The sequence below is a fragment of the Brienomyrus brachyistius genome, chromosome 16 (assembly GCF_023856365.1).
Source record: "Brienomyrus brachyistius isolate T26 chromosome 16, BBRACH_0.4, whole genome shotgun sequence".
Lineage (NCBI taxonomy): Eukaryota > Metazoa > Chordata > Actinopteri > Osteoglossiformes > Mormyridae > Brienomyrus > Brienomyrus brachyistius.
In genome coordinates, this window is record NC_064548.1 from 7,896,174 (window position 1) to 7,921,835 (window position 25,662).

A 25,662-nucleotide genomic window follows, 5' to 3' on the forward strand; every position below is an offset into this window, starting at 1 on the left:
TGTTTTGCGCTGATGAATTAAAACGGCTTTGTTCTACAACTTCACCCAATTACAACCTTTGTTTGGAATTGCTAAAGAGTTATACGTATTAGTTTTAACTTTGCTGCACCCCTTTATTGCGGTGGGGTAGTCGTCATCTCCGCGGTTAGGTGCCATGGCAATTAGTTAACTGTTTGAAACTATTCAAGATAAGAGGGACATGTATACACCTATATAATTTATTTTAGCGAATAACAATCGTGTTGTTTTTGACGTTATCGTTGAATTACATTTCCACTTTAAAAATATTTAGAATTGTATTATATTTTTGCACTATATCAATATTTTAACTGGCATTCTTGTTATTTAATGCAATAATCACATAAACCCTATAGAATATACAAAGATGTAAGATTAATCTGAGCACGAAGTTTCCTTGTATGTTATACGATTAATGTACACAAAATATAAAGTTCACAACGTTAATCAAAATCAGAATACTGTATTAATCCAGGGGGGAGGGGAGATTTTGTAAAGTTTAATGGTTTACTATAATAGCTACATTTAGTAAATATTACTATTTAATATAACGAACCGTCTCCCAGACAGACTTTGAACGACACTTTACATTTAACAACAAAACACTTATTTAAAATACAACTGTATAGGCCATTAATATAAAACGTTAATGCAAATGAAGATTTTGTAATTTAACCGAATTCTGAATAAGTTAACTAGTCCTTTTGTAAATAATGTGAAGTTGTAAAATGACTCATTTAAAGATTACTATTTTAAATTAACTTAGAATAATTCACGCGTACCAGTTGTTCGAAATGTCCGTACTTCAGGTTCTAAAAGGCCTTTCATTGGTTTTACGACCAATTAAACGCATGAATGACCGTTTTTACCAATGCGATGCTGCATATAAATGAATATGTCGTGCGGCTTATTGCCATGGAAAAAGTGCACCCCCCATAATCCAGGTGGGGGCACCAGAAGTCTGACTGCAAGTAGACAGATATATATGAATAATCATTGTATGTATTGTGACATTTAAATCATTACATTCGATTACTGAGTATGTTGTCAGAATTGTGTAGTGCAAATACCTGCCTGCTGTGTCAAGCATTTGTGCAAACGTTTATATACAGTTTTATTACAAGCCATACAATTTTGAATTATTTTCACTCGTTATATACTCTTTATATCCTTAAACGCTGATATATTGTGTAAGCATTTCAAACAAAATGATTATTGATTCTTAGTCTTAGAATAACTGTGACAGCCTATATTTTTAAATGGAATGCTCATTGTTTTAGCTAGGATTGATAAGATAAAATGAATAAAAGTATGAATCTATGTTTAACATAAATTGTTATAACTACAATGAAGGATTTGTAAACTTGTACGTGTTTTACCTGTCGACTAGAAACAGGAACAGGATCGCGGGAAGTGAAGTGTTCTCCCACCCGTTTTTCAACACGAATTTAGGCAAAGACTCCTGATTTAAAAACTAAACTTCCCAGAAATCCTCGCGTCTTGCGGCGAAATGCCGTTTTCCACGGTTTGCGCCTGCGTAACTAGACGTGGCAGCCGCATCATGTGTACATGGAAGCACCGCAGAAGTGGGATGAGTGGACTCAAAATGTACATTTTCCTTCTACTGGTAAGTGTCTGTTACATCAATACGTCAGTTCGGGAACCTGTAGTATTATTAAATCGCTTGTTTGTGTCCCAGTGGGCGGTTCAACTGAGGTTGCAGTAGTCGTGAGCCGTTCAGAGCAAAGTTGGTAGCTTGGGAGCTAGAGAAATCCTGAAGTTGAACTTGACGTTGGCCAGTAAATGACAGCGCTTTGTAGCGCTATTTGCGTCTTTGTAATGTGTAGTAAATACGCGTTCGTGCGCTTTTCTGTTTACGCCGTTTCTAAATAAGAGCCGAGAGGTCAGCATTAACTGAATCGGGGTCGCGTCCGTCAGCTCGGTGCTTAGAATCCTTAGGACCATCAGAATCATTAGAATTATTTTATTCGAGATGTACAAAAAGTCAGAATTTTATTTCGTGCAGGTGGTATCACGAAGTGTACAGTTTAAACAACAATAATAATAACATGGAGACGGAAGAAACAAAAAAATGCTTTAACATATCAGGGCGAGAGAACCAGGTGTTAAGTTGTGTAGATGCGTTTGTCTTTCTGTGAAATGTGCTACTTTGAGCGGTGTCTTGGTATGGAAGTGATTGTCTCACATGTTTGCTGGAGCTCCCAAACCCGCTGAACACCAGCCTATGTGGTGTCTCCATACAGGAGGGAAACGGTGGCCATTAACTGCATTATTTTTGGCTTTGTCCCAACGGTTCTATTTTGTAAAGGAATATGCCACGGGCAACTCAGATTACCTGATTAATTTATGCTGAATCTTTTAAACAAACATCTTTAATAGCCATCAAACTGCTCACTTTCATTTTTATCCCCCACCTATTTACACACAGTGACTAACATGTGCTCTCTCAGTTATTGTTGGCAGCCTTTACCTCAGGACCTTCCTGGTTGGCATCCTGTTCTATCAACAAACGCAAACAATTGGATTAGACTCATACAACTCAGTCTGCTTTAACTAAGTCTGCTTGCTGCATCGTCTTGCTGCTCACATTCCTTTTAAAGTGTCCGAGTTTAATTTTTACTGAGTGCTGCACTTTGGGGAGTACTTCTACAAAGTGACATAATCATTGTTAATACGAAGTCTCTTTTCAGTAAGTTAATGTGACTTCCTGTCCTTGGAATAGCGTCTTTATACGGAGCTGGTCAGAAATCTTTAGTGTACAGCACGAGCAAAGCGTATGCTATAAGCTTGGAGTGAAATGTTTTAGTGGTGTCAGCTTTTATAATTCAAGACTCATCTTTCTCAGTAGTGTGGTTCATTAATTTTAAGAAGGTGGAGAAACTGAAGTGATTTGTGCTGATTCAGTGCTACCCTTAAAAGCAGAAGCTTTTTTTTTTTTGCACAATTGTCACTCCACATTGAGGTTGGTTACGGCTTGTTGCCTCTCTCGTATTTTGCTTCACAGATGGGACTGTGTATCTTTTCTGCGCACTAATTTAATGCACAGTGGCACAGATGATATGGTCCTGCACCCCTGCATTTGTCAAGGATTAAACAGTGGCATTAAATACCCCCTTGGTAAGGCGAGTGACGGTGGGGCCTTTATCCTGAGCAACATATATGTGAGACAAATTGCACTTTTATGCTGTCAAGGAGTCAGTTAGGCATGAGGTGCGGCTAGGCTGAGCTTCCAGTGAATGCCCAAGTACAGGTGTACGCAGTCTTGAAGCAGGAGCTACACGACAACTTCTAAAAAAGTACCTTATAAGACAATCGAAGGACCATAAGTGCAATATATGAACATTCAGGGAATGTAAAGAGGCATCAGGCTAGTAGAGAATTTCATGGAACAGATGAGTCCGGAGTGATACTTCTCATGTGTTGGAGGGGTCTCCAAGCAGCCTTGGTTTGCTGACCAAAGAGGGCAAGATGGTAGGTCTTGACTATGGGCAAGACGTAGTCCTTGAGGATCTTTTTGATGACGATGGGTGCCAGTCCATTGACGTATCTTTGAGCCTGCGCCAAGGACTTGATGAGTGCCAATATGGAGCCAGTGAAGAGAGACAAGGAAGGGGTGTGACATAAGAACATTTAAACTGAATGAATATCAGCCGTGCTGTTGTGTTTTGATCCATTTGCATTGGTCTGTTAACACATCAAGGTGAATGGCCTGCTGTTTAAAGGCCTCTAAACCTTTACTAAGGGAGCCATTTAAAAATTCTATGTTAAATCTCATGGAGATCATGTGAGATCACGGGAGGTATTGAAACCCTTCATGGATTGGTCAGAAATGATTTTTTTTCTTTTTCCTAAAGCCATTAATTAACATGCAAATATCTCTTGAATTCTGAAGTTTCCGTGTTAAGTTTTTATCTTCACTGTTTGAGTCCATAGCAACCCCTTTGCTTTCTGACACTCCATGACAGCAGCATTTGCTTTCAGAAGCCATAGTCTTTCCATATGTTGGTGTTAAACCTGCACCGACCCTGCAGGTTTCAGCAGCACTAAACCTTGTATTTCACCACTTTCAGGTCACATGAAGACAGGAGTGTTGAGTAATATATTAAGTTAAGTTGAGAGTACCCTGCCTCAGCCATTTAGTTGCAGTCTTGCAGAGACAAGACCAGAAAGTGTTCAAGCTCCCAGTACACATCTTAAAATGGGTCAGGAAAGATCATATGCAGAATTTTGGTATTCAGTGCCTGGCTAGAATAAACATGTCTTGACCTCAACCCTTCAAAGCTGTAATTGGATAGCATTATACTGGATAGCCTTGTCTTGGATAGCTTTGGCTAGCTTACAAACTGGATGGCTCTGTCTTGGATAGCCTTGGATAGCCTGGCATAGTGAATAGCCTTTCATACTGGATAGCCCTGTCTTGGATAGCCTTGGATAGCCTGGCATAGTGAATAGCCTTTCATACTGGATAGCCCTGTCTTGGATAGCCTTGGATAGCCTGGCATAGTGAATAGCCTTGCATACTGGATGCCACTGTCTTGAATTTAGTTAATCCTTTTATCAGAAGTACATTGCAGTGTACTTGTTTCCCGTTGTTCCTCCTGATTACAGATATTGTGGATATTTTGCTTCAACTTGGAGAATCTACAGCAAGGCTCTTTTGGGACTTGAGCCTATTGTCTGTTTTGCAGGTCAGTCTTTGTTCTGCCTTCTGGTTGTAATGGAACAGCTGAGAGCTTTAAACATGACCATATGTGTCCTCTCTGTGTTCCTTATTTGTGTAATTGTAGCCACCCAAAAGTCCCTAAGCAGAGAAATCACCCTTCAGAACTTCTTCAATTTAGGATCATTTCTTTGGTTCAGTGTGATTAATTTTTTTTAGATGCCTCCTCTGGTGAATATCTTTCAAGATGTGAACCAGACTGTACTCTTTCTGTAAGGCACCGTCCTGTTAAGGGTCCATCTTTCTGGCACCTCGGGCTTCTCAGCCACATTAATGTGTGATCTCCACTAGCAGACCATGCTTCCTCCTCCTGCCCAGTGTCCTGATTGCCTGCCCCCATCTCCCCTTCAGTGAGAGCGCCCTGGCCTTTCAGGATCCTCCATGCGTTAATTATGAACCTCCTGTCATGTGTCACCTCGTTCCCGGGGGGGTGCCTCTGGTGCTGGCTGGACCCTGTCATTTAATCAACACGTCTGATGAGTCAGGAAGCTCCAAAAAAGGAGAAAATTGGATTTTCATACACTGCACAGAGCTCATCATTTATCCCCCCGACCGCATCCGGCGGAGGCATATCAGATGCTGCCTTCGCCACCTTTTGTCTTGACAGCCATTCATTAAAGCACTTGGTTTTGTGTGCATTTCAGAATTCTTCTGATGCCACAGCCGAGTAATAATTTCAAAAGTTACATTTCTCAGTTTGTTCATCATTCAGAATGAAGGAGAGTGCCAGGCACCACTGTCACCTGTGCCCATCGCGAGTAAAACGGAGTAGTGAGGAAGAGCTCACTTCCTGTTCAGGAATGACCTAAGACTTGTTGAAGCATCTCCTTGCATACGGTGTATTCTCTGTGGTTGGCTTGATCGTGGCCACTGTGCAAGGGCGGATTTACTTCTTTGAAGGCCTCGACTAGGAGACCCCCCAAGCAAGCCCCTTGAGCTATTTTTTGAGCTGAGAGTGAGAATGGAAAACTGCACAACGCCAATAATCCACTAATCAGTGCATGGGGTGCTGGTGTTAAAACTCGCCGCTGGGGTTTGGTGCCACAGACCCGCCTGGGAATGTAAGGTCACCGTCTGCCTGGAGTCATCATTTGACTTTTAAAAGCTGTTCGACTGATGTGGGCAGGCCGGTGGGTGTGCAGCTACTGCCTGGGAACTTCGGCTAAGACTCTGCGTTCTTCTCTGCAGGTTGGGGGCGCTTCCGTGCTGCAGGCGGCGAAGGTGTCTCCCCTCATCGAGACGGTCAGTGACCACAAAGACTTTAAAAAGCTCCTCAGGACCAGAACCAATGTCCTCATCCTGTACACCAAGTCAGGTTAGTTGAGTCCTTTGAAGTCGTCGTCCTGTAATGGTAGGAGACCTAAACTAAGCTCTAACGTCTACTTTACAGCAGTCTTCATGGGCATCAAATGTGAGTTCACCTCAAATCACTGCTTTCCGGTCGTCCCAAAATCGATATCATGCTGCTCTTGAAACGTGACCATTGGATAAGGCTGGAGTGTTTGATTCGCTGTGAGATCATCCATCTTTAGTCAATGGTGTCAGAGGGCAGCTCTCTCTGATGCTCATTTTTCCCTCCCATTAATTGAATTTCCTCTCTTCATCTCTGCTTTCTGACCTGCCGCTGCCGCTGAGGGCATCGTTCTCTGTCTCCCGGCAGACGTCTCGAATGTACTTCTCATGCTGTCTGTCTGTCGGCAGTCGTCAGAGGGAATTAAGCCTGTCAAACTGGCCGACATCACCTCTGGGGAAATTCCACAATCAGCCTGCAAAACTGAAACTTGTTGGATTCGATGTGAAGAATCAGACCTTGACAGTTTTTTTTTGATGGTTAAGTGCCGACCTGAGGGGGAGGAGATGGGTTGGAGCCTGTCCTGGGCCCTCCTGCCATCAAACCCAAAATCACCTAGACATTGTTGTATTAGAATTATTAAACCACAAATGTTTTAGCGACAGATGAAAATGACCTTGTCTGTTGCTCCAGTTAGAATGTTTTCTTCCCCTTGAATTTTTATTGTGACTCAAACGCCCCTGAGACGTTAGCGATTAGTGTCTGATGTTACTAAGCGCCTTTAATGCTCTGTAAGTGATGTCCTGGGCTGTCACTGCAGACATCACTGGCTTGGGTTAAAGCTGAAGAACTTTGAATCGTAATTGCATGCTTCCTTGTCACTCGCCTGCGCTCAGGATGAAACGAGGCGGGCGGTGATCATCTGCTTCTGCTTCCCAGAGGGACGCCAGTCACGTTCTCTCTTTTCTCATATAGACATGTCTGGTGAGGGCCATCTGAAGCTGCTATCTGAGGTGGCCCAGGCGGTGAAGGGCCAGGGGACCATTGCTTGGATCAACTGTGGGTAAGTATTTGTGTCCCATCCCCCCCAGTCCATGGAGAGCTGCACCATCCAAACACCGTCTTCTGTTGCTGGTCCTGGGTCTTGTCATCACAAGTCTAAGCAGACTAGTTTTCATGCAGTAACCCCTGGCAACCCAGCTGATCACTTCACTTTTGTTTAACAATATGATATTCTGTTCCACACACTTTTATTTCTGAATAGTTAAGGTATAGTTAAGAGTTTATCAATATTTTCTGTTTTCATATAGGAGATAAATATTTCCGGCATTGTCAGACGTGACAAAATGGAGCTGTGCTGAATCTAGGCTGAGGCTGTAGGGCCGCTGTTCCTCCATGGTTCTCCAGGGTGCTGTCAGAGGCCTCTAGTCGGAGGGCGAGGGTGCTGGTGGAGGCCTGGGGGTCAGTAAATTGGCTGAAAAATCTGTGTGTATTTCTATCCAAGTTCCTCGGAACTGCCTGGCTTTATAATGCTGAGTAAATTTCCAGGCTTTCCATAAAAGCAGACCCTCTTCCTGGCTCACTTCCTAAGGTTGCCAAGAGGCATGCAGCACTCGCATGCTAAGTGGCTTGGTAACATGATTTTACCTTTTTATGCCTTATGGCATGAATACGCTTTTAAAAATGCTTTAGCATATAGTCGCTGTCTTGTAATGGAAGAGTGTTTTTACTTTTTTTTCCCTGTCAAACCCAAAATGACTTATTGTCCACTAAGAGAGCAATTGCCGCCTTCATGTTTTTGCTGCTTCCTTCAAATTACCCAGAGTTTCTCTTGCAGAAGCGAGTCGCACATCTTAGCCCAAAGCCTTCTCTTAAAATAAAATCTAAATGGACTTTTCCTATATCAAATGCATACAGCATTATGTCTGACAAAGTCACTTAAAATCACAGGCCTCTGGTGGATTAACGTCTGGGCTTTCGTGCTAGAGGTGAGCTGCTTCCTGGTCATGTGATTGTATCTGAATGTTCTGGCAAGGACATTTTTAATAAATTGCTGGAGAAAGCTTTTTTTCCAGACACACAGACCATCTCTTTTGCACAATTCCGATGCCTGGGTCGCTGATATTCCTGTGAGATCCTGCAGCATCATTTTAGACTCATTCAGTTCACTTCAGATCATTTTTACAAGTTCCCTTCCAGTGTGCTTTCAGACGGCCTAACATAGTGTAGCAATTCAAGCGCTATGTTCAATATTTAGTATAGCTTTGCGATAAGATTTTCAATGTATCAAACATTTATCTGACAGCAGTTCCTGGCATGTATCCCACAAAAGCATTTTCTGTGGGGCATAAGGAGTAAGGCAGGCTTCACACTGAAGGGGGCATCATTCCTCAGACATGAACAGATGGCACAGCAGTCCATCCTGCCACCTCCAAATCCTTAATACCATAAACTGTGCCTGTAAATGTAACCAACGTCGCATGCAGAAATACGCAATTTAACAGGAGTTAAGTAAGAAAACGCTAAAAGCCGTCCTAGGGTGGGGCATCTCTACGGTGAAAGGGAGCATAAAAAGAGCCTGACGGGGTCCAGATACCTGAGCTTTCTGCTCCAAAGACGCACCGGTGCAGAGAGTTGCAGCCCAGCTGGCTGATGGTGGACTGATGACTGAGGTGGTTTTGAACCTCTTGGGAAATACGGCAGGAGAATGAGCTTCCTGCAGATACAGAAGCACCAGCATGCAGATGTGAGATGGAAATGCTCCAGCGTCTGACTGGCTAGTCTGTGTTTAGAAGTAGCGAGTATTTGCAGGCATGGTGGTTCCTTGGAGAGTCCTGTGGGATGTGCTGCGCTAGGGGCTGTAGGAGCCGGCAGCCAGTCCCGGATTCCTGGGATCTCCTTCCTTTGCTTGCATTCATGTTCAGTCATGCACCTTCCAGGCCGGGAAGCTCTTGGACACCTCAGGTGATTAATGTGAACCGTTTAATTAAAGTATACGACTGTATTATCATACCGGAATGAGTTGCTGAAGCCTGTCCTGTGCTTGGTTGTTGTTAGTGACGGTGGGATTTCAGGTGTTGTTAGGGACAGTCCGGAGTGTGTGATCCTGAATGGGACTCCAAGTGTCATTAGGGATAGCCCAACTGTGAGACTCTGGACTGGATTTTGGGTTGTGTTAAGGATGGCCCGGAGTGTCTGACTGTGGACGGGATTTTAGGTGACATTAGGGACGGCCCAGAGTGTGTGACTGTGGACAGGGTTTTGGGTGACATTAGGGACGGCCCAGAGTGTGTACTGTGGTTGGTATTTTAGGTGACATTAGGGACGGCCTGGAGTATGTGACTGTGGACAGGATCTTGGGTGACATTAGGGACGGCCCAATGCTTGTGTCCCTCGATGGGATTTTTCAGGTGTCTGTAAGCTACCTGTGTAGTGCAAGCCAGAGTGACTATGTCGCCTCGACTCCTCATGGCCTTCTTGTTCATGCGGTTGCCTCCTAACGAGGCTCCTGTGACTGCCGCCCCCTGCTGACCGGGCTCTCAGGAGGTGTGTGGGTGGAGATGATTTCTTGATGGTCATTTTCCACCCTGTCCTGCCATGAATATGGTGTGGCATGTCAGTCTAGCCGTGCTTCGTGGAGCTGATGCGGAGTCAGTGCGAGTGGAGCCCACGGGGCTTCAGGCTGCAGGTGCATTCTTTAACTTCTATGCCACCGTCTGTCCAGGACTCAGCACTGCATTTACATTTTCCTGGCACTGTGTGTATGACAGAGTCTGTGGGCAGGCAGCAAGATGTTGCGTAGGTCCTCTTCATTAAAACAGATCCTCCTCTTATCTGTTTCGCAGGTAGAAAAGTGATAATGAAGCAGGCAGTGTGTTTCCTCGAAGGGGCCTGGTGATTAGTCTGCCTGTCAGGTATTGGCTTTCTTGTGATGTGTCTGTTGCAGGGCTGCCCCTCTAGTGCTCAGTCTGGGTAATTCATCGCCGCCTTACATGCAGAAACATTCTCTCTCCACTCAGTCCGTGGTTTCCATACTGCTTTAATTTGACTCACAGCCGTAGCTGAGTACTGATATGATCCAATTTGAACTGTCAGCCCCACCCAGCCCCCCATCCTCGGTGGCACTGCTGAGCATGCGTCCCGGGTCCTGCGATGCGTGTCCCTCTTCAGCAGCAATAGTGTGACTGAACCTCCCCGCCCCCCAGCTCTGCAGTTCCCTGTAAAGGCAACCCTGTTTGGGACCTTATCCCCAGTCCTCATGCCTGAAAAGACAGAGGGGTGTGATTCTGGTGATGTAATCGCTCTGCGTTCCTGAGATTTCCTTTCGAGGGGCCTTCGGCTTTCCCCGCCCACTTGATCTCCTGGTTTATTTCACATGGGTGTTTTCACCGCTCTCCGTGTTTGAATCAGTGAGCCGACTCTGGTTTGACATTTAGTTTTCTTAATTTTACAAATGTTTCCGATGTAAATCAGTGTTTCCCAATCTGGTCCTTCGGGACCCACAGACGGTCCAAGAGTTTGCATTTTTGAAGGGGCTGGGAGGGAGCAAAAATGTGGACCGTCTGTGGGTCCACAAGGATTAGATTGGGAAACACTGGTGTAAATTACAGGATGGTTCTCTGGGTCACGCACCTCCACGGCTCGGGGTTTGAATTTCAAACAACCTAAATACCCCCAGCAGTCCAAAAAATAAATTTGGCATTGGCATTTCTAAATGGCCCCAGGGGTGCTGGCGTCCCATCCAGCGTATCCTACCTTGTGACCATGCTGCCTGGGATGAACTACAGGCCCCCCCTGTGACCCCACCCCGAAGCATCACAAGATTGGACGTAATAATATAAATAGGCAGTTTTCAGCTATTTCAGAAACATTGACTGGTTTCTCTCTCAGAGATGCGTAACTAGAGAATTCTGCTTTGGTTTTACTGTGAGGTAATGTGCTTTTAATATATTAGAAATTAATTACAGATGTGGAAAGCATTCTGAAATACAGAAAGCATTTAAAAGGTTTGTTTGACAGTCCTGCATGTCATGCGGGGGCCTTGATCTCTGGTTGGGGCCCTTTTGCGTTTGTGGGGGCCTTGATCTCTGGTTGGGGCCCTTTTGCGTTTGTGGGGGCCTTGATCTCTGGTTGGGGCCCTTTTGCATTTGCGGGAGCCTTGATCTCTGGCCGTGGCCCTTTTGTCTTACCGGGGGCCTTGATCTCTGGCCGGGGCCCTTTTGCCTTACCGGGGGCCTTGATCTTTGGCCGGGGCCCTTTTGCCTTACCGGGGCCTTGATCTCTGGCCGGGGCCATTTTGCCTTACCGGGGGCCTTGATCTCTGGCCGGGGCCATTTTGCCTTACCGGGGGCCTTGATCTCTGGCCGGGGCCCTTTTGCCTTACCGGGGGCCTTGATCTCTGGCCGGGGCCATTTTGCCTTACCGGGGGCCTTGATCTCTGGCCGGGGCCCTTTTGCCTTACCGGGGGCCTTGATCTCTGGCCGGGGCCATTTTGCCTTACCGGGGGCCTTGATCTCTGGCCGGGGCTCTTTTGCGTTGGTGAGGACATTGTTCTCCAGCTGGGGCTGTTTGCATTGAGAGTACAGGAGCCACAGAGGACACCTCTGCCAGGCAGGAGCAGTTAAGAGGGAGCAGTCTCTGACATTAACGTGTGTCTCTCCTGACATGGGTGAGCCCAGCGGGTCACTGGGTCCTTTTTCTCCCATGCGGGGTGTCCCTGCACATGCCTGACGCTGTCATCATCTGATATGACCCGTACTGTCCCCTACACTCTCTGCTGAAGGTCTGAGGATCTCTCTGGCCCTCATAGTCAGCGCTTAGATGAAGGTAAATTTGTTTACGTATATTTGCATCTAACCCACCATTTATATATAAATGTAATATATTTTATTTTCCCAGGGACTCAGAGGGCCGAAAGTTGTGCAAGAAAATGAAGGTGGATCCTTCCTCCAAGAGCAGCGGGATGGAAATGCTGCATTATAAGTAAGTAGGTGACTCTCATCTCTCCCATTGTTTGGGTGACCAGCATGACCTTGTCCGTAGCCCTCCATACCCAAAGCAGGTCGAGGATGGCCAGTGTTTAAATGAGCCCCTCTCTGGGAGGTAGGGATAGAGTAAAGCCCAACAGCACTGCCGCCTTCCTGTATCCCAGTCCTGCGAGCCTGACACTGACATGCTGCCTCTCTCTCTTTAGGGACGGTGCCTTTCACACTGAATACAGCCGGCCTGCGACCCTCAAGGTAACTCGGTGAAGCACCCACCAAGCTTCTCGGGAAGGATAATCAAAAGCAATGCCCTTGGGCGTCGCCCGGTTATTCCTTGGGTAGAAAAGATGTTGTCCGTCCTGCTAGGCTTTCTTGGGAATTCCGGGGATGCTCGGAATAAATGATGCCGTTTAAGAAGCTTAATTAGCCGGTTTCATCTTTTGTTGCAGGTTTATATAATCGGTTTGTCAGCCATGAAGCTGGTGTTTTAGCGTGCCAAGCTGAAAAGAAGCTCTTAATTGCGTAGGCTTGATAGTGCTTTTTAATCACACGGAACTCATTAGTGAGTGGCTTAAGAAATTGTATGCATAGCTAGAATAATTCCGTCTATTTAGGAAATTAAATACTCATTCTGCCAAACGGCTGAAAATAGAGTGTTTCTTACGCCTTTGTCAGTAAAGGAATTTTACAGAAACTCATTTGTTTGTCAGTAGCAGATGGATGACAAATTGATCCGTGTGCTTTCTTTGAATAGATGGTCTCTGTCTGTCGGTTCCTTAATATGATTCTAGCTTACGGTCCGGATTGGCAGAGTCATTTATGGTCGTCATTCGTTACTTTCCTGGCAGGGTGGCCTTTTCTGGCCAATTGTTGCCATGCTTTGTCCTGAGAAGCTACTCGTCTACACGAGATGATGTGCTTTGCTTTAAGGGAGTCCTGTCTGTCATCACTGGCTAGTTGGCACAAGACCCGGACAAATTACTCCTTGTCGTACCGCCACATCATTCGAGAACTGCAGGCCATCACGACCAATCAGCATTCACTTTCCTTTGTTATGTGTGTCAAGCCTCGTGGGCCCATTTGTATTTAATTAATGTGCTTTTGTCTTCTCGTAGTCCATGGTGGCTTTCCTGAAGGACCCAACCGGCGCCCCCCTGTGGGAGGAGAATCCCGACGCCAAAGACGTCCTTCATGTCAGCAGTGAGAAAGTGAGCGTGCTCAGTACAGTGCCGAGCAGAGCGGGGGTTGGATGCGGCCTGTGTCGTCAGTGAAGGCTGAAGTCGAGACCGGGCTGCTTATATGCTAAGCAGACAGGAAGACGGGGGGGGGGGTGTTGTCGGGCTCCGTCCTGATCTCGCCTCTGACTCCTCTGCCTGTCCATCACAGGATTTCAGGAAGCTGTTGAAGAAGGAGGAGCGGCCCATTCTCATGATGTTCTATGCTCCGTGTAAGTCCCCCATCCCCTCCGGGGGCGTTTAGACCATCTGCCCCGGCAGCTGATGAGTCACATTTACAGCTGGGGTGTTTCGCGATCACGACGCACTTCAGTTTCACATCACGGCAGAGGTCACCTATGCCTCGCTCTGCCTGCTGCCATCCTCCCCATCGTGGCCTCCTCAGACTAGGAGGAGAAAGTTTGGAAGAGCAGGATGTTCTGGACCTGTAATGGATCCGTGAAGCTGTGGAGGTGACCGTTTCGGCCGCGTAGTGAGGTCACGGCGGCGGAACCCCTTAGAGAAGATCTCTCCCTCATCTCTGCTGTTCTGGCTTAAGATGGACAGGAAAACTGTTGATACTGCTTGGGTTTTTTTTTTTTTTTTTTAATATTTCAATTCATGTTTCATTCAATCAAACATTTTTCCATGTTAAAGGCAGCTAACTAGCGAGCATCACTGTTAGACTGTTTGGATATGGAATGTCTGGCATGGTGACGGGGGATGCGAGGGACTGAACTTGATTCTCGTGACTTTTGGTTTGAGGGCCAAATTTGCCGTCCGCTTCCCCTTTGGTGCCTTTGTCCTGTGTGCACAGAACTGCATTCTGCAAATGACCACCGCGCTCAGCTGATCTGTATTATTTAAGTACGGGTGTAAAAACGTCCCATGTTTTCTGTTTTGTTCATTTTCCTTTGTTCTTTCCCAGAGTTTGATTGATCTTTATTGGTTGTATAAAAGGTAAATGACTGTCCTGCTCACAGGGTGTGGTGTCTGCAAGCGCATGCAGCCGATTTTCCAACAAGCTGCCACTGAGGCCAAGGGTAAATACGTAAGTGACTATTACCACGCCCCCTCCTGCCACACGGCCCGTATTTATTAGCGGTGTCATCGTAATGTTTCTGCATTACATCATCGTATTGTTAAAATGTCATTTTCTCCATACTGGGGCGTGCATGGGATTTCTATAGGGGTCAGTCTCTGAATGCAGAGGGTTCATGGTAAGGTTTTCCTCATGTCCCTGCACTTTAAAAACACAAAATGGTGGAGCTGCTTTAGCTGTCGGCGCGCAACGGCGCAGAAAGCTGCTAATGATGGACGTCCCTTCGCCCTTTGCCAGCCGCTTCTCAGGCGTGCCAAGCACCATTTATCAAAGTAAGGTGGGCTTGGATCAGCGCCACAGAGCCAGAACCAGTTTGGACTGAGGGCAGTGGCCGGCTCCTGGAACGGCAAACATGACGTAGGCAAGGGAGCCGGAGCATCAAGCCCCCCCCCCCCCCCTTCACAGCGGATGGGCGGCAACTGCCTGTTACTGCAGGGCTTAAGGCCTTCCAGACCGACCACTGTGTTTGACGGTCAACGCTACAGAAAATACCAGAAATGAACCAGCCACTCTTTAACAGATTTGCATAATGAATGAGCATTCAGCAAACACTCTGGGGGGGGTGGTTACCTAGTTTTTTCCTCCCCACTAGCAGGTGGGAGCAGTTGGTTTTCCAGGTGACACCCGTGGGGTAGAGTGATGTCGTTATGGGATGCGCTGTGCCTGCTTTGGTGGTGGCTTCCGATTATCAGCTGTGTGTGTGTCTCTGTGTGAAGGGGGGGTGCGGGGGGAGTTAAGCTGACCCCACTGACGCCAGTGACCTTCCCCAGTCAGGTCCCCTGATGTGCGTTCTCTTGAAACACAGCTTGTTTTCTCATATCTGATGACCTTGCGTAGCTCCACAGAAGACGCTGCACTTTTAGTGTCACCCAGGGATGTTTGACGCATCTAAAGCCGTCCGCTGCGTCCCATCAGTGCTTTTTGGGATGCATACTGCTGCAGTAATTTAAGAATTAACAAAACAGGGGGCAGGCGGTGCTGACAGTGTAGGGGGGACAGGCCCAGTGCAGCGCTGACAGTGTGGGGGGGACAGGCCCAGTGCGGCGCTCACAGTGTGGGGGGACAGGCCCAGTGCGGCGCTGACAGTGTAGGGGGACAGGCCCAGTGTGGCGCTGACAGTGTGGGGGGACAGGCCCTGTGCGGCGCTGACAGTGTGGGGGGACAGGCCCAGTGCGGCGCTGACAGTGTAGGGGGACAGGCCCAGTGCGGCGCTGACAGTGTGGGGGGGACAGGCCCAGTGCGGCGCTCACAGTGTGGGGGGACAGGCCCAGTGTGGCGCTGACAGTGTGGGGGGACAGGCCCAGTGCGGCGCTGACAGTGTAGGGGGACAGGCCCAGTGTGGCGCTGACAGTGTGGGGGGACAGGCCCAGTGCGGCGCTGACAGTGTGGGGGGACAGGCCCAGTGCGGCGCTGACAGTGTGGGGGGACAGGCCCAGTGCGGCGCTGACAGTGTGGGGGCAAACAAAAGCCTCATTTTACCCAGTAATTAGTACCCGACTGATTGTGCCACATTCCATTCTTCATCTTCTGTGTCTCTCTGACCTGCCTCATGTTGCCCCCTTCAGGTGCTGGCCGGCATGAATGTGCACCCTGCCGACTTCGATGGCCTTAAGCAGGAGTTTGACATCAAGGGCTATCCCACGTTCTGCTACTTTGAGTGAGTATCCACCACCGCATCTCAGATGGGCCACACGGGCTCAGGGGGAGGTCGAAGATCAGCTGGAACAGCACTGCTTTGAGTCTCCCTCTTGTGTGTCAAAATTATGTCACTGTGAAGATCCTGTAGAGAGGCTGATTTCTGACAAGGTGCCAGGGTGGGGGTAGAGGAGACTGCTCAGCCTAAGGGCAGCTTTAGAGGGGTCGTGGTACCAGCTAGCTATTCTTGCCTCAATTTTTGACTTGATGTTTAACAGCTCACAGGCTGTGTTGTGTTATCGTTTTGTTCCTGCATATTGCTGGATGTTCACCCATCCATACTGACCAGCGACAGTTATAAATGGCCACCCCCAGCTTTCTCAACAGCCAAGATTAATTTCAGCCGACTCCTGGGAGATCTCGTCGGATAGAGACGCTGTTACCGATATGTGCTTTAGCCGCACATACTGATGAAATGCGCACGTAAAATCAAAGTGTCATCTAGAGTTGTGGGGAGGGGCCGCCAGGCATTGGCCAAGACCTGCATTTTAATTGAATTTCTGTTGCTCTTTTGTATTCTTTAACAGCTTGACAGCTCGGGGTGTCTGCATCGTAACTACTTAATTGACTGAGTGTGGCATGTTGCTTTAAATGTTCTCATTGGCTTTAGAAACAAACCTGCCTCATTATTTACAGGATATTTCCTTGGCATCTGTGTTCATCTCCTTGCACTTCTCCTTCATTTCATGTTTTTGTCTGCATGTTTTGTTCTCCTGCATGGGGAGAGCATGGCTCTGCACTGCACTGTGCTGCAGCACATCAAACCCCAACGCATTTTGGGCTTCTGGAGCTGCTGCTCATGTTGCATTACGATCAGAACCGCATTCCAGGTGTTTCTGTCCTTTTCTTTGCAAGGAAGGGCAAGTTCCTGTACAACTACGAGAACTACGGGGCCACGGCCAAGGACATCGTGGACTGGATGAAGAGGTGAGTAACGGCACTCGCCACTGTCAGGGGGATCTGACCCTCAAACCCGGAGCAGCAAGGTGGCCTGGCTGAGGGCTAGTGACAGGAGGAACGGCAACTCCATGCATCACTCTCTGCATGCATGCTCACATGGGAGACAACCCTGCTCCCTGCTCTATTTCTGGTGATTGTGTCTGTCCCACATGGCAGCTGGTCAGAGCGCGCTTCCTCACAAGGACTGTAGGGCGGCGGCAGGGAACAGAGATGGCAGCGGAGCTCAGGGACAGTCGTGACTGCGGTCAGGGAGATGAGGGTCGTCTGTGGGCTGAAGTGGCCCTGCTGCTCTGTAGGGGGTTCTGTCAAATATCCTGCACCCGCTGCTCAGAGCCAGGGGCTCAAGGAGGATGTTCTGAATGCCAGACATGCACGGGGTAGGAGGCCTTGTGATGCATGTAGTCCCCACCAGGGGGTGCGAGCCCCTCCCCGGACGTTGATGTGCCAAACCAACAAGCAGTGCAGAGGGTCAGCTGACAGACTGTCCTGTAACATTGCGACTCTCCATAAGGTTAGCTTGACGTGTGGCCGCCAGGCTCTCTGCTGGTCAAAGGTCGCATGGGGTAGGGCAGAGCAGTACAGGAACCTCCCTGGAGGTCTGGGGGGCTGCCCCACATCTGCCTGACAATAAAGGGCTCTTCTGAGGGCCTGCAGTGATCGTGGGGGTAATGCTTGCGTAGGTGATTATTAGAGCTTTCACGATTACTCTTACTAAAAATCATCGATTTTAAATTTTCCTTCTCGATTACTCTGCAATGTACCAGAAGGAAGACGCACATAGCATATGAGGGCCCAAGTAATTTAATTTCCATTAGAAGTGAATGAAAATGCAGGCATCTGTAAGTATTGCAAAGCAGAACTTAAGTATCACAACTGAATGATTGCAATGCAAGTATATCTTAAAAGAAGACATTTGGTGAAAATAAATAATGCAAGGTTAACCATAGATACGTGCCATTTAGCTGCGCGGAGTAGCCTAGCCTGTCTTTGTCATCACTGTCACGATCAGGGTGTCGGCAAGCGGCGATCGTGCGGGCAGGCGTGCAAGGAGCAGGCAGACAGGTCGGAATCGGGGTAAACTCGGGGTTTAATTAGGGTAACGGGAGCAGGGAACATCAATCCAAACAAGATCCACAATAAACTACAATGATGGACCGGGCAAACAGGTAAGACCAGGACTTAAAACAGGACAGGACTAATCAAAGTAATCGGACACAGCAGATGATCAGGGTAGCACATGTGGGTAATCAGGGGGCGTGGCACACACGAGGAGCGGACGAGCCCGGGCGTGACAGAACCCCCCCCCCCCCCCCCCCGCTTCTCCGGGCGCGCCTAGGAAGGGGCGACGGACGGGATGAGGGAAACAGGACCTGAAACAGAACAAAATCAACGCTGGACAGGAAACAAGACTGAAGAACAAAACAGATGTAGGGACAAGACGAAGGACGAGACCTGACAAAGAACGGGAAAAGCAGAGAGACAGACAAGAAAGGGAGAAACAGAGGGAACAGGCGGGAGAAAAGGAGCAGGAGTGAACGAAGGGAACACCGGGGGACGAGGAGCAAAAGGCAGAGGAAACACAGGAGGGACAAAGGCAGGAGGAGGAGGAAACACTGGAGGGACAGGGACAGGAAAGCAGGGAGCGAAGGAGGGGGAATAAAGGGGAGGCCAAGGGAGACCCAGCGGGCGACGGGAGGCAGCCGAAGGGGCCGCAGGCAGCCGGGAGGCCGGAGCAGGAGGGGACCTCGTAGGGGCAGAGGAGGCAGGGCGAGGGGCCGAGGAGGGAGCAGGAGGGAGCACCGGGGAAGGGGACGAAGGAGCTGGAGGGGACCTGGGCGAGGGCAAGGAGAAGGGGGGGAGCCGCAGCAGGCGCAACGTCCGCCGACGCGCTAGAGCCGGGGGAACCGCAGGTGACCGAGGAGCCACCTCTGCGGAGCCCGCCGGCGACCGACCAGGCACCGGAGGGGGGAGTGAGGCTGGGCAACGAGGCCGCGGAGGGGGACCCGCAGGCGACGTCCGACCCGGAGGCCCAGGACCCGCAGGCGAGCGAGGGCGAGCCAGGGGGCAGGGCGGGAGGGACCCTAGCCCGGCGTCGGTGTCCTCTCCCCTTATGGGACACTGACAGAAAGACCCGCGGCCGGGGTCGGGCTCGCCGGGGCGAGGGCAGAGGAGTCACACACAAGAGCCCCGAGGGATCAGGAACAAGAGCCCCAGGGGGCACATTCACAAGAGGCACCTCAGGCGTGGGAGCGGAATCAGCAGGCAGGGGGGGTGCCGCGGGCGCGGTAGCCGCAGGCAGTGGCGGCTGCACGGGAGCGGGGTCCGCGGGCAGTGGCGGCTGCACGGGAGCGGGGTCCGCGGGCAGTGGCGGCTGCACGGGAGCGGGGTCCGCGGGCGGCAGTGGCGGCTGCACGGGAGCGGGGTCCGCGGGCGGCAGTGGCGGCTGCACGGGAGCGGGGTCCGCGGGCGGCAGTGGCGGCTGCACGGGAGCGGGGTCCGCGGGCGGCAGTGGAGGTGGCTGCACGGGAGCGGGGTCCACGGGCGGCAGTGGAGGCTGCACGGGAGCGGGGTCCGTGGGCAAGGCCGGCCGCACGGGCTCTGGCTCCGCAGGCAGCGGCTGCACGGGTGCGGGGTCCGCGGGCAGGGGGCGGCTGCACGGGTGCGGGGTCCGCGGGCAGGGGGCGGCTGCACGGGAGCGGGTTCCTTAGGCGGCGGCGGCTGCACGGGCTCTGGGACCGTAGCCGGCAGCGGAGGTGGCTGCTCGGAAGGCGAAGCCGGGGCCGGTGCTCTCCGGAGCTTGATCAGCCTCCGGAGGTCCTCAGCCATTCTCTCCAGGTCGGAGGAAGGGGATTCTGGAGAGAATGAGGCGAAATCCTGCCCCAGCTGTGCGGCGAGCCTTTCCCCCACCGGGGGGCCCTGTGGGGCCGGTTCCCCCATCACCCTCCAGTACAGTCCCTGGAGGGTGAAGTATCTGTTGGCGAGAGCCGTGAGCGAAACGGGCGTGGCCCCTTTAAGAGAGCGGGGGACTCGCAGGATGGCTTCCCGCACCGCTCTGGCCCCCCTATAGGCCAGCCGCTCTGGCCGGAAGGAACATCGCTCCGGGGGGTTCCTCCTCCTCGCACTCAGACGGGAGCCTCAACCTGGCGAGAGAGCACACCCCCAGGCGAATTGTCAGCTCCTCCGGCTTCGTTCTCCTCCTCCTCTGCTTCTTCTTGAGGTCATTCTGTCACGATCAGGGTGTCGGCAAGCGGCGATCGTGCAGGCAGGCGTGCAAGGAGCAGGCAGACAGGTCGGAATCGGGGTAAACTCGGGGTTTAATTAGGGTAACGGGAGCAGGGAACATCAATCCAGACAAGATCCACAATAAACTACAATGATGGACTGGGCAAACAGGTAAGACCAGGACTTAAAACAGGACAGGACTAATCAAAGTAATCGGACACAGCAGGAGACGATCAGGGTAGCACACGTGGGTAATCAGGGGGCGTGGCACACACGAGGAGCGGACGAGCCGGGCATGACAATCACGTTGACTTTATTTAGTTTAATTTACTTTCTGCAATTTCCTGTGTGTCAAAATTATTGCTGCATGAGCAACGATCAGCCCTGTCACTGTCAGAGTTGTGGGTGTGCGGACGGGCAGGCTGACAGGAAGGAGGCAGGGAAGGATGGAGGCAGGGGGGCAAAAAGCGGGGAAAACTGGGGATTTATTCAGTGAAGGATGACTACAGGTAGAACGGGACATCACTAACGATACCTAACATCAATGACGGACAAACGGCAGGGCAAGACGTGGACTCAAATTGACAAGACTGGGCGAAAATAATCGGACACAGCTGGGCAAGATCAGGGAAGCACACGTGGATACTCAGGGGGCGTGGCACACACGAGGATACTCGGGGGGCGTGGCACACAAGAGGATCGGACGAGCCGGGCATGACAATCACTTAGCCGCATCACCTTACATAATACAGGGTTGCAGACTTTGGTCAGCTGGCTGGCGTGAAATTTTCAATTCGAGACATGCCAGCCCATGTATTTACATGTATGTAACAGTTTTATTATTTTGTAAATATTCTGTACAGTAAAATATATGTGCCCGAAGATTTCTTGTGTGAGCGTGAATCTGAAAGTATTGAGTGTCATGCCAGATATGTGAGAGTTGGCAACCCTGTAATACATAATATGTAATGCACATGCAGAGCACATGCCAAAGCAGCAGCGGTAAAGTTGAAACCGATTTTATCTGTCTGTCTAATCTTTACACATATCAGATAATTATGATTAACATTAAATAAAGCTTAAGTTAGTTTCCAGTGACTGAGCACAAAAAAAAAAAAAAATTGCACAAATTATTGAGGCTTGAACCTGGCAGACTATCGCAGTCCTTAAGATATGACAGTGGCATGTGCATGAAATCATGCAATGTGCATCGTGCAGGCCTGTCAGGGTGGCAGAATGGTGCGTGGTCATGGTGTGTGTGAGCTTGCAGGTTCAGCTTCAGTGTGGTGGCTTTTCTGCAGATCCTTTGGTTTCCTTCCACTGTTCAAAAACGTGCGGCTTAAATGAACTAGTGGTCTTAAACGGACCATCTGTGTCACTGAGTGTGCACCCTGCAGTGGTTGGTTGATTGCTGCATCACGCTAATTATGTTTTATGTTATGTATAAACGGTAACTCGATAAGTTGTCAGATTAATCTGTAGATTACTCGGTTTTTGATATGATCGATAGTGATGGCTCTAGTGGTTATGCCGATGTTTTTAAATTCAACCTCTCTCCCCCCCCCCCCCCCCCACCCCAGCCCCCTCCCTCCTCAGCCCAAAGCCCCCGAGGTGCCCTGGTCGGAAGCCGACTCCGCCATCCACCACCTCACTGAGGACACCTTCGACAGCTTCCTAGAGGAGCACCCATCCACGTTGGTCATGTTCTACGCGCCGTGTGAGTGTTGACGGTCTCCAGTCCGTCACGGCGGTGTGGGGGGGGGGGAGGGGGACAGTCAGCGGCCGTAATGAAAGATAACGGTGACTGAGAGAGGCTCTTATGAAAAGCAGAAGCTCATTACGAGCGCGCTTATGAGAAGCAGATTAAACTGGTTTCCGCTCCAGTGAAGGCTTCAGTGCTTCTTATTAAAACTCCGCCACAGCCTTCATGGAGCATTTCGCGCTCGTTACACAGGCGAGACACTCTCTGTTTGTGTTTCGCGTCAGCTACGTCCCCCATAATCTGCATCAGCATCCTGCTCCTTCTGCAAACATAAGTGCTACTGCCCCCCCCCCCCCCAGTTTGCCTGCCTTCCTGGTGCCATCCCACCCTGCTTCCAGGTGTCCTATCCATACTATCCGTATCAGTACTCTTGGGGCAGTGTGTACCCCCACCTGCCTCCCCTTGGTGAGTAACCAGAGCAGCAGGTAGAGCTTCGCTGCCATGCCACGCTTCCTGAGGCCCCAGACTGCAGTTCGGGACTGCCCACAGCCCTCAGAGATCCAGAAGGCATCTGGTGCAAAGCCATCGTTCCCTGTTATCCCTGTGGAGACAGTATGATATAAAATAGACAGTCTGCTTAGAAAAAGAGAGCCATGTGAATAATAAATAGATCTTCAGACACTCTGGATTACTGAGCACACAAAGTGCTAAGCGGGGGAGTTTAATATCACCTGCAGCAGTGTTTCCCAACCCAGTCCTCTGGGAACCCTGGACAGTCCATGTTTTTGCTTCCTCTCAATTCCCAGTGTCCCTGTACCATGAATTCGGGGTTCCTGATTGGCTGGGAGCTAGGAGGGAGCAAAAACGTGGACTGCCCGGGGTTCCCAGAGGACTGGGCTGGGAAACGCTGACCTACAGGACCAGTAAACAGCACTTTGCCAAGTCCATCCCCGACTGACTCCTGCCGCCTCGGGGGTTAGATGGCTGATCTGCTTCTGTTTACAGAGCCTCCATGATTGTCCTCTTCATTAGGATTGTAATTGAATGGAGAGCACAGATTGGATCGGGCTGATAGCATCAGCCTCAGTGCTGCGTGACTCTGTGGCCCCCGAGATCAATGAGGGTTTACCCATTACCAGCAGGCTCCATCTTTCTCCAGGGCTTCCTCCCACGCCATGTGAAGCCATGCTGAGGAACATTGGCTGACCTCCCCTGTAGCTTTCCTGTGCAGAAGTTTGGGACGTGTGTCTCCCAGCCAGAAGCAGAGCCTGTGGGATTCTCCTTAATGTTGTTTGGGTGGATGGTGGTGAGCAGGGTGTGAGATCTGCTGTACTGTGAGACCGCCGTGTCCAAGCATGCTGGACCAGGACACGGCATCATGGTGGGACCAGTATGTAGCCTCTGGTCAGTAATTAGAGGCGGCGGGTTTAACAACCAAGAGGGAGCAGAAGGATGCCCCCCCCCCCCCCCCCAGACCCAGGTGGATGTCATCCAGTTTGAGCGCCATGCTGTCAGTCGCTCTGGCGCTACGGTTAATACAGCCAGAGTGAGACGGGCACTGTCACCCCAGCTCTCACCTGCGCGTCTCTGGGCGATTTGAGTTCTCGTTATATGAGAAGATGGCAAGTAGCACCCTGAGAAGAATACGCTCTTCATGTCAGCTTTAATTAAAACCTCACATTCCTCCTCAGCCGTACGTGTGAGGCTTGCTAAATGTACCCCCCTCCGCTAAATTGGATTCTGTCCCTTGCTGTGTGTAAATGGACCCTTCCTCCTGAATAGGCTATATCCGTCTCCTTCTGTTGTGCATTACACAATGAAGACCATGATGTCATCCCTCTTTTCTCGAACCCGAGCCACCCCGGTTGCCTGTGCCATAACGCTGCGGTCTCCTGGCCTTTAGGGTGCGGTCACTGTAAGAAGATGAAGCCCGAGTATGAAGACGCAGCTGAGGTCCTCAACAGGAACGATGACGTGAGTTACCCAAGGAGCTCATCCAGGAAAGCGTGTGTTCGGGTTTAAGCACCTGTGCTCGGGCTCCGCGCCGGACGGCTTTGGCACAGAGAACCGCTCCTTGGCTTCTGATTGGTTAGGCGTGCCGGGTTCCGTGGTAACGCTGAGCTCCAGAGCCAGGAAAGGACCAATAAAAGGAGCGCCGCTTTGCTATTAGGTCATCCTGCCGGTGTCCCTGCAGTCGTCACCCAGGCCGCTCCACGGGAAAACGCCGGCATTATCTCATAGGGCCACATGCTGAAGCGCTTACAGCTCGTCCCCAGGGCTCTGAGCTCATTTGTTTTTGCCGTTTCCCTACTACTGCGTGACATGCTTTCATTTCTTCCAATCACTTTTTTTTTTTTCCTTAAGGGGAGGGGGTGCTTGTTTTAAAATGTGTGAAAGTAAATATATAACATGAAGCGCAGTAAAAGCAAATGGTTATATTTTAAAGCGAAGAGAGATGGGAGATTTGCAACTTTGTGGATTCTGGTAACGGGGCAGGCAGTTAAAGCTTTGCAAGGTTAAGATGTTTTGCTAAGCAGAACTTGCGCCGATGCAGTAAAGGTGTTGAAGCTCCGTAGCTTCAGTCTCTCACCCTGCCTCCCCACCCGTTACAGCCTGCAATTTTCTGCTGCCCATCAGCATCATCTTTGAGTCCCCAAAACGCCCCCATGCCCTGTTTCTTCGCCCTTTGCAGAGCCCTGGCGTGCTGGCGGCCATCGACACCACGGTCCACAAGAACATCGGCGAGCGCTACAAGATCTCCGGGTTCCCCACGGTGAAGTACTTTGAGGATGGTGAGGAGAGGTACACACTTCCCCACCTGAGGACTAAGGACAAGATCATCGAGTGGCTTCACAAGTAAGACGGCACTGCATGTTTTCATCGCTGAGAACAGCTGGCAGGGAAGGACGTTTGTTAGTGTGCTTCTTAGAGTCGTTCACAGACGGGCATCATAAAGGCAGTGGCAGACTTATGAATATTAAATAACTTGCCGACGCCACATGGAAACCTGGCCCTGGCTGCCTGTGAGCCTGTGCCCTTGCTGAGCAGAGGCCAGGAGCTTCACTGCTGCAGTACCCTGTCTGAGATGCCCAGAGGTCAGTGGGCGTCCGGCACACCTCGCTCTCCTGCTCCTTGGACACGCCCTCACAGGGGCGGTGCTGTCTCGGCAAGCAGTGTCACCGGTAACCTCAGGACAGTCGCCCTTGAGCGTGTTCCCCCTGTCGTGACGCTGTCTCGGCACGTCGGCCGCGTCTCGTCAGGTTGTTCTGGATGCGCAGGCAGCAGAGGACGCCGGCGGAAGGATCCGGGCTGTCATGTCTGCAGTTTAGTACCTGTCGGTATCCGGCAGTGTCCCCGATTTCCCTGATCCATCTCTCTGCCGGGAGGCGTGCGGAGCGGCCGCCAGGATCCCTCTGATAGAACGGCTGTCTTTCAAACTAATGCCGTTTCTCCATTAGTGTTGGTGCAGTAACTCATGCTAATGTAGCCCCCCCCCCCCCGCCAAGTGAGGTTCAGCGGCTTTCCTCTTTTACTGTCAGCCCCCAGGCCCCTCCTCCCCCGGAGCCATCATGGGAGGACACGACCTCCAGTGTTAACCACCTAGGAGCGGAGGACTTCCGAGAGATGCTGAAAAAGAAAAAACACACGCTCGTCATGTTCTACGCCCCCTGTGAGTAGGCAGCCTCTAACTCCCACCCCTCCCCCATCCTTTTATCCGCGCAAATGACATTCC

General features: G+C 50.3%; 1 protein-coding gene across 1 annotated transcript in view; it reads left to right on the plus strand.

Moving 5' to 3' along the window:
* Positions 1 to 1,530: 1,530 nt before the first annotated feature.
* The window catches only part of pdia5 (protein disulfide isomerase family A, member 5), a 33,090-nt gene continuing 8,958 nt past the window's right edge, over positions 1,531 to 25,662 (plus strand). Inside the window, exons 1-14 of the mRNA XM_048978804.1 lie at positions 1,531 to 1,645; positions 5,948 to 6,074; positions 7,026 to 7,113; positions 11,949 to 12,032; positions 12,244 to 12,289; positions 13,150 to 13,242; positions 13,421 to 13,481; positions 14,232 to 14,299; positions 15,916 to 16,007; positions 16,901 to 16,972; positions 21,808 to 21,944; positions 23,833 to 23,903; positions 24,622 to 24,785; positions 25,469 to 25,599. Of these exons, the coding sequence (XP_048834761.1) occupies positions 1,580 to 1,645; positions 5,948 to 6,074; positions 7,026 to 7,113; positions 11,949 to 12,032; positions 12,244 to 12,289; positions 13,150 to 13,242; positions 13,421 to 13,481; positions 14,232 to 14,299; positions 15,916 to 16,007; positions 16,901 to 16,972; positions 21,808 to 21,944; positions 23,833 to 23,903; positions 24,622 to 24,785; positions 25,469 to 25,599 (1,300 nt within the window). The 5' untranslated portion in view covers positions 1,531 to 1,579. The remainder of the gene's footprint in view (positions 1,646 to 5,947; positions 6,075 to 7,025; positions 7,114 to 11,948; positions 12,033 to 12,243; positions 12,290 to 13,149; positions 13,243 to 13,420; positions 13,482 to 14,231; positions 14,300 to 15,915; positions 16,008 to 16,900; positions 16,973 to 21,807; positions 21,945 to 23,832; positions 23,904 to 24,621; positions 24,786 to 25,468; positions 25,600 to 25,662) is intronic.